General features: G+C 43.8%; 1 protein-coding gene across 6 annotated transcripts; it reads right to left on the bottom strand.

Moving 5' to 3' along the window:
• Positions 1-245: 245 nt before the first annotated feature.
• Positions 246-7,600, bottom strand: LOC139548298 (lysophosphatidic acid receptor 6-like). 6 transcript variants are annotated; one of them, XM_071357893.1, is made up of 5 exons: positions 7,442-7,600; positions 4,513-4,629; positions 4,112-4,352; positions 3,917-3,952; positions 246-2,378 (listed from the first exon to the last, which is right to left on the bottom strand). In XM_071357893.1, exon 5 carries the CDS (start codon positions 2,372-2,374, stop codon positions 1,358-1,360), a length of 1,017 nt encoding a protein of 338 aa, XP_071213994.1. In that variant the 5' UTR covers positions 2,375-2,378; positions 3,917-3,952; positions 4,112-4,352; positions 4,513-4,629; positions 7,442-7,600; the 3' UTR covers positions 246-1,357. The 6 variants fall into 6 exon arrangements, with proteins under 6 accessions (XP_071213994.1, XP_071213991.1, XP_071213990.1 ...); XM_071357890.1 differs by adding an exon at positions 5,708-5,785 and having other exon boundaries at positions 3,917-4,352; positions 7,442-7,598; XM_071357889.1 differs by having other exon boundaries at positions 3,917-4,352.
• Between the last annotated feature and the right edge of the window lie 676 nt (positions 7,601-8,276).

Raw genomic sequence — 8,276 nt, 5'->3', positions numbered from 1 at the left:
AGTAGGAAGCTATTGTTCAAGAGGAGGGACTGTTGGGTTCTGAGAATATGAAATATACTTATTCATGTCACTGATGGAGTGCTGAGGTTTAGAGGGTCTACACCAGCAGTTAATGGTTATAGGAGGAAGGTATATAGTGTGTGCAACTAAGCTTGGAATGTGTTGAGTGCAGGGAAGTGTTGGGGAAGGTTCCTTGTTCCTTGTCAATCATTGGCTTATTGGTGAAAACACGCAATCAGACAATATCTTCTTTAAGTAAATCAATCAAACCTTTATTAATGCAATTGCAGACAGAAGTTGACAACGGAAACACAGCACGCATGTTTCAGAGTAAGTTCTGCAAAATAAAAAAGGTCAAAGTTGCTTTAATATGCTTGCAGTCAACCCCTAGTAATGTAACTGCCTACGTCAACACCTTCTACTCATGAGACCAAGCCCATGCATATACAGTTATACAAACTTGCAGGAGAAAACAATAGCCCAGCAGTAATTTTCCATTCCTGTGTGGCTTACAGTGGTATGTTTAACTTGTCTCCTATCTATTTACTCCCCTGCAGGGGTCTGTGTCTATGTATCTCCTTTAGCCTTGAGGCACTTTCTCACAGACACCCTGTTTTCACTGCAATGGCTCACATATCTGCTCAGACCGTTTCTTATAAGAGGCAGAGACTAGAAAATAACTGTGGAACAGTATTAAACCTTATAATGAATATATTGCTAATCTGTGGTCCAGTACCGTATAAATGTAGTGGGGGAGGGTCTTATAGCCCTTCCCCTTCTATTCATACAACATATGCATAATCAATTATTATAATACATCAATCATTTGGTGCAGCCACTATCATGACCCCAAGGTGACACCCATCAGAAGCGATTACATGTGGCAGGCATTGATAAGGGGAGAGAGCTGTGGATTAGTGATGGAGGGAGGTTGAGGTCAGGTCAGGTCACCTTAAGGGAGAAATAAAAGTTTATGGTCCGTATCACTAGTGTCCTGCCTAGCAGTAAAGAATGATGTTTGTACAGATGGGTAGGAGGAGACTCAGCCTATGAGGAACAGTTAAATATCAGTGCTTGTGTGAAAATGTTTTTATCTGAATGCAGCTGTATTGACCCTCTGGGCAGAATAAACTTTGTTAAGCTTTCATAAATGTCCTTTGAGTTTTATACTCTGAGAATTAGAACCTCACACCAGTCATTCATTCTTCGAGAGTCTTTCATGAGACTTGTCTCCTCTCTGTTGTGGTGATCTGAGTTTCCGTTTCCCAGATAGAGGTGATAAACATCCATCTACAGGAAAATCGCCTCCACCCTGCTCTCCACTCCAGTCCGATAAACCACATCTATCTAGCAAGTCCTATCGATCTCCAGTGACCTGGTTGTCTGATCCTGTCTCTCCGGGTCCCTTGACCATGATGTTGTCCATCGGATGCTGGTTGATTTCCCCGGGCTTTGCCACGTAGTTCCCTCTAGTGGACATCCTCCTCCTCTCCTGGCTGGCAGTCAACAGGTTCTCCTTCAGGATGAAGTAGTAGCAGACCCCGTCCGTCAGACAGTTGACGCTGCCCAGACAGGTGCTGATGTGGACGAAGTCTCTGAGGGGGTTGATGACGTTTGGGTTCTCTGTGCGGTTCTTGGCCAGGAAGTAGACGACTGCGGCCACGTGGTACGGGATGAAGCACAGCATGAAGGCCACCAGGTTGCTCAGGACGATCTTCACAGACTTGTTGTCCCTCACCTTCTTGTCCAGCGGGTTCCGACGCCGCATATCTCTCAGGATCTGCATCACGCGCACCGAGAAGAACAACATAGTGACAGTGCTGATTGTGAACACCGTCTCCATGGCAACAATGATCCATTTCTTCCCCCAGGTTTCTCTGGAGAATCCTTCGAAACACCTGGTTTCGTTGTTGTACAGGCTAGTAGTGTTTTTGTTGTGGAGCTCATAGACGGGTGTGGTGAAAGCGAATACTGTCACCCACACAGCCAGGCATACCAGGGCAGCCTTCCGTGGCGACCGTAGACGCTTGCCGTTGAATGGAAACCGCAGAGAAACATATCGGTCGCCTGAGATGCACACGATCAGTACGATGCTCCCATAGATGTTGACGAACACCAGGCTCTCCAGGAAGGTGCAGAAGCCCATGCTCAGGCCCCAGGTGCGGCCGAAGGCGTATATCTTGAAGGGCAGAGAAAAGAGGAGAAGGCTGTCGTTGATGATCAGACTGCTGAGGTATACTGTGGACTCAGTCCATCGACGGATCCTGAAGAGGAGGAGCCACAGGGTGGCCAGGTTGAGGGGTAAACCCACCACGAACGTGGGGATGTAGACAATCCATTGTATATAGCACACGTTCCTTTCACACAGTGGCATTTTTCTGCAAACAGAGAGGGAAATAGAATACGCATATAAATGTCATTGCACTTTCACTTATGACACAAATCCAATCAAATTGTGTTGATCACATAAACATATTTAGCAGATGTTATTGCAGGTGTAGCAAAATGCTTGTGTTCCTAGCTCCAACAGTGCAGTAGTATCTAATAGTTCGCAAAAATACACACTAATCTAAAAGTAAAATAATTGAATTTAGAAATATATAAATATTAGATTGAGCTATGTCGGAGTGGCATTGACTAAAATACAGCAGAATAGAATACAGTATATACATATGAGATGAGTAAAGCAGTATGTAAACATTATTTTAACATTATTAAAGTAACTAGTGTTCCATTCTTAAAGTGGCCAGTGATTACAAGTCTATGTATATAGGGCAGCAGCCTCTAAGGTACAGGGTTACGTAACCGGGTGGAAGCCGGCTAGTGATGGTTATTTAACAGTCTGATGTCTTGAGATAGAAGCTGTTTTTCAGTCTCTCGGTCTCAGCTTTGATGCACCTGTACTGACCTCGCAATCTGGATGATAGCGAGGTGAACAGGCAGTGGCTCGGGTGGTCCTTCCTGTGACATTGGGTGCTGTAGGTGTCCTGGAGGGCAGGTAGTTTGCCCCCGGTAATGCGTTGGGCAGACTGCACCGCCCTATTGAGAGCTCTGCAGTTGTGGGCGGTGCAGTTGCCGTACCAGGTGTGATACAGCCCGATAGGATGCTCTCAATTGTGTATCTGTAAAAGTTTTAGGGGCCAAGACAAATTTCTTCAGCCACTGTCTGTGTGGGTGGACCATTTCAGATCATCAGTGATGTGTACGCAGAGGAACTTGAAGCTTTCCACCTTCTCCACTGCGGTCCAGTTTATGTGGATAGGGGCTTGCTCCCTCTGCTGTTTCCTGAAGTCCACGATCAGCTCCTTTGTTTTGTTGATGTTGAGTGAGAGGTTATTTTCCTGGCACCACTCTCCCAGGTCCCTCACCTCCTCCCTGTATGCTGTTCCGTCATTGTTGGTAATCAGGCCTACTACTGTTGTGTCGTCTGCAAACTTGATGATTGAGTTAGAGGTGTGCGTGGCCACGCAGTCATGGGTGAACAGTGTGTACAGGACGGGGCTGAGCATGCTTCCCTTGTTGGGCCCCAGTGTTGAAGATCAGTGAAGTGGAGGTGTTGTTTCCTACCTTCACTACCTGGGGGCGGACTGTTCGGATGTCCAGGACCCAGTTGCACAGGGCGGGGTTCAGACCCAGGGCCCCGAGCTTAATGATGAGCTTGGAGGGTATTATGGTGTTGAATGCTGAGCTATAGTCAATGAACAACATTCTTACATAGGTATTCATTTTGTCCAGATGGGATAGGGCGGTGTGCAGTGTGATGGAGATTGCATTGTCTGTGGACCTATTGGGGTCCACAGACGCAAATTGCAAATTGAAGTGGGTTTAGGGTGGCAGGTAAGGTAGAGGTGATATAATCCTTAACTAGCCTCTCAAAGCACTAATAATAATCATTTATATCATTTAGTTCAGTTACCTTTGCTTTCTTGGGTACGGGAACAATGGTGGACATCTTGAAGCAAGTGGGGACAGCAGATTGGGATAGGGAGAGATTGAATATGTCCGTAAACACTCCAGCCAGCTGGTCTGCGCATGCTCTGAGAACGCGGCTAGGGATGCCATCTAGGCTGGCAGCCTTGTGAGGGTTAACACGTTTAAATGTCTTACTCACTTCGGCCATGGAGAAGGAGAGTCCACAGTTCTTGGTAGCGGGCCGTGTCGGTGGCACTGTGTTATCCTCAAAGCGGGCGAAGAAGGTGTTTAGCTTGTCCGGAAGCAAGACATCGTTGTCCATGACGTGGCTGGTTTTCTCTTTGTAGTCCATGATTGTCTGTAAACCCTGCCATCGGCTCTAAGAACCGGCTCTTGTAGGTGAACGTTGGGAGCTGGCTCGCATATCAGAAGAGCCGAATCTATTTATTAAAAAATTAAAAAATAAAGATATGAATAATCAAAAGATTGAAATGAATTGAATTAACTAATTCAAAGAACAAAAAAAATTAAATAATAATATAGGCCTAAATGCTCAAGAGCACACAAATTCGTTCTGTCTGCTCAGACTAACAGCCTCACCTGTTGTTCCTGTCAATCCAACACGCAGTGTCAACCAATAAACCAAAGATGCGTGAGGGAGGGCCGAGCCAACACACAGTCACACACTTAGCAGCCGAGGAGAGAGAAGAAGCACAGCTGTGAAAACAACAGCTGGAAAATGAGACGGAAGCACAGTAGCATTTGGATGCATTTTAATAATGTAGACAATGTTAGAGCACAGTGTAGAATTTGCCAAAACAAAATCTCATATAAAGCCGGTTCTACGCACAACTTACACCGGCATATGTGAACTGTGCACCCAACTGTGAAGCTAGCTGTAGCAGAGCTTCGAGAATCTAGCGGGCCTGCTAGTGATAGTGGTGGAGCCTGCACCTCCACATGTGGAGAAGTATCCACTCAGTCAAGTAGGCCTACTCCGCGACCCACAGCAACGCAGTCTTCTATGGACCAGTTTATGCCAAAGTCTATGTCTGTAGCAAAACAAGGCCAAATTGATATTGCATTTGCTAAAATTATTGCCACCAATTTCCAGCCATTTTCGATCGTGGAGGACAGAGGTTTTAAAAACTATAGCAATAGTCTAAATCCAATGTACACAATTCCAAGCAAGAAAACCCTTTCAAAATCACTTATTCCACAACTGTATGAGAGCACACAGGCTTCAGTGCGGGAAAGAGTCCAAAAAGCTACTGCAGTTTGCCTTACCACTGACTGCAAGACATCAAGGGTAACCATTTCTTACATGTCAGTTACATGACACTTCATTGAAGATTTTTCGATGTCTAGCTGTCTTCTGGACTGCTTTGAGTTCAGCGACAGACACACCTCAGAGAACTTGGCAGAGGAACTGTTGAGAGTGGCCAGAGAATGGCAGTAGATGGAAAGTGGTCTGTTGTGTTAGCAACAATGCAGCTTACATAACCAAAGCCATGAAAATGTTTAGATGGACCCATCATCCATGTCTTGCCCACACAATCAACCTGATTGTAAGAAATGCTCTGAAGGTGATGAAGCTCACTGTGTACAAAGTGAAATACTTCCACAGGAGCACAGTAAGTGCTGAACAACTAAAGTCTACACAACGCCAGATAGGGATGCCTGAGCTGAGGCCTAAACAAGACTGAACTACAAGGTGGAATTCAACATTATATGTTGAAGCGGTTTCTTGAGTCAAAGGATGCCATCATCTCTACCCTGGCCATTGTCAATGCACCTGTTGATGCTCTGACCCAAGAGGAATGGGAGGTGGTGGAGGAGGTGTGCAGAGTTCTGGAACCATTTGAGCAGGTCACTGTGGAGATCAGTGGAGAGAGGTACAGTAAGCAGTTATTACTACATCATTATTTAATCCAGTGTTATATATGTATATGAGCCGTAAATGAGAATGTAGTATCAGTAGACAAAACATGAACCTGAACTAATAAGTTACTGTTCTCTCTTTTCAGCTATGTGACAGCCTCAAAAATTATACTCATGTGTAAGGGTCTGCAGCGAATCACAGCCAGCCGCCAGAGAGAAGCAAATGTAACCATACGACATGTGAAACCGCTGCACTTGACCCCAGGTTTAAGAAGTTAGCCTTCAGTGATGCCAGAGCGATTGATGAGGCTATTCAAAGAATAACCTCAGCAGCAGGGAGGGACAGCCCCAACAGTCAGCTGGCTCAGGTACCAGGGCAACAGAAAGAAGAGGGATCAGATGGAGCAGAAGCACCAGCAGGAGTGCCACAAAACTCTTCTGTTTGGATGCTGTTTGACGAGAGAGCAACTGGGGATGCACAACGAAGGAATCCCTCAGCAGATGTCATAATGAAGGTCCGATCCTATTTGGAGGAGCCCCGCCTCCAAAGATCTCCAGATCCTCTGAGCTGGTGGAAGAACAAGGCCTCGGTCTACCCACGGCTTACTAAAGTCATGACAGGGAGACTCTGCATAGTGGCCACATCCGTTCCCTCTGAGAGGGTCTTCTCGAAAACGGGACAAATAATTACTGAGAGAAGAAACCGCATCAGCCCCTCGAAAGTAAGGCAGCTAGCATTTCTGAATGCAAATCTCATAAAAGCAAAATATGGTCAGCATTGCTGTGTGCTGCTGGTTATAACATGGCAATAAAGAAGAGAGAGAAAAGAGGGACCAGTTTAATGTTTTAAGTGGGATGCTGCAGTTTTGCACATTGTTATTTATTTTTCTGTGATATGGTGCAATATTCTATTATTATGTCGTTCAGATTGTATTCGTTTTGAATTGTTACATTTATATGCACTTTGTTTATATACATTAAAAAAGTTATACTTTAAATGCACATGTTTAATAGCATCCTTCTTTGTTACATTTCAATTTGTGGGATGCTGCAGTTTTGCAAATTGTTATTTCTTTTTCTTTGATATGGTGAAATATTCTATTATGCTGTTCAGATTGTATTCGTTTTGAATGGTTAGATTTATATGCACTTTGTTTATATACATTAAAAAGTTATACTTTAAATGCATATGTTTAATAACAATCTTTTTCATAACAAACCAATGCATTTTAAATTGTGGTTAAGGTAGAGTACGATGTCATTTAATTAGAATTGTTTTAACACCAATCATAGTCAAACTATCACAATCTGTTTGACTTGACTTTGGTTAGCTGAGTTGAACGAGCCGGCTCACTGAAAAGAGCCGGAATGCCCATCACTACTGTATAGGTCTGAACAGCGTGATTTTTCCCAATTGTAGAAAGTGCCTGTGTTTAAAATGTATTTCCATTGTTTTAGGGATAGTGACATTTAAATGTCTCTAGAGGATTTAAGATTATACGACATCTCACAACAGCATAGCAGAAACCGCGGGTGAATGTAAATAAATGTATGATGTGCTTTTAATTCTATAAAGCATGCAGTGACGAACTGGGAGCAAAACTCCTGTCCAAAAGTATTATAGTAGGCTACGGAAAAAAACACTTACCGAAATCTTGTTGGGATAATTATCTCGTCTCAACTAGAACCAAACCTTTTGTCTTTGAATACTTGTTTGGTAAGACACACTTTAACCTACAATAGACAGCCTGTCATGCCAATACTTCTTCCTCTGATTGATAGTGAAACCGTTGAACACCCCCCCCCCCCCCCCCCCAAAAAATTAAACAGAACTGCACTGCACCTGCAAACTGCTCTAGGCTAGTGCCGCTTTTGTTGACTAGATTGCATAGTTAAAGGAAGACAGTCATCAAGTATTGTGTGGTTTGAGCACATACCATGGAAAACAGTTTCTGCCTAGGCCACGCTCACGTGGTTTAGCATGCTCTGTTGTTTTTTGATGTGAAACTTTTCACTGCCTTTGTAAGATGTGTATGTTAACAGAAGGGGTTTCCCATTGATATAATTATATACGTTTCCTACGCAGGTTGGAGTTTTTCTTTTAGTATTTTCTAGAAGAAACCAAGCTGTAAACGAAAAGTTTTTCAATTGTAAATCTTATTTTTTTTTATCATATCATGATTCCAACAACTGTCATTGCTAATGCAACAGTGAAATATGATGTTATAATGTTATTTCGTACAAAGAGGCACTAGAGGGAGCCACAGGAACAGTCAGGGGACATCTTGAGTACACTGTCAGGAGCCAACTAAAATGTATGTTTGTCTGTGTGTTTGAAATATGACTACTAAATATGTAATCTAGCACTCTGGAAACTATGGTTCTTGCCTGAAAGTAGAAGTAGACTTTTTCCTGAGAGGTCTGTCTGATACTGTCGTGCAGAGAACAATGTCCTTACGACATAACCTACATCACCACCACAA

This window comes from Salvelinus alpinus, chromosome 21 (assembly GCF_045679555.1).
Source record: "Salvelinus alpinus chromosome 21, SLU_Salpinus.1, whole genome shotgun sequence".
Classification (NCBI taxonomy): domain Eukaryota; kingdom Metazoa; phylum Chordata; class Actinopteri; order Salmoniformes; family Salmonidae; genus Salvelinus; species Salvelinus alpinus.
The sequence above is the reverse complement of the archived record's forward strand: the minus strand, read 5'-3'. Positions and strand labels throughout refer to the sequence as shown.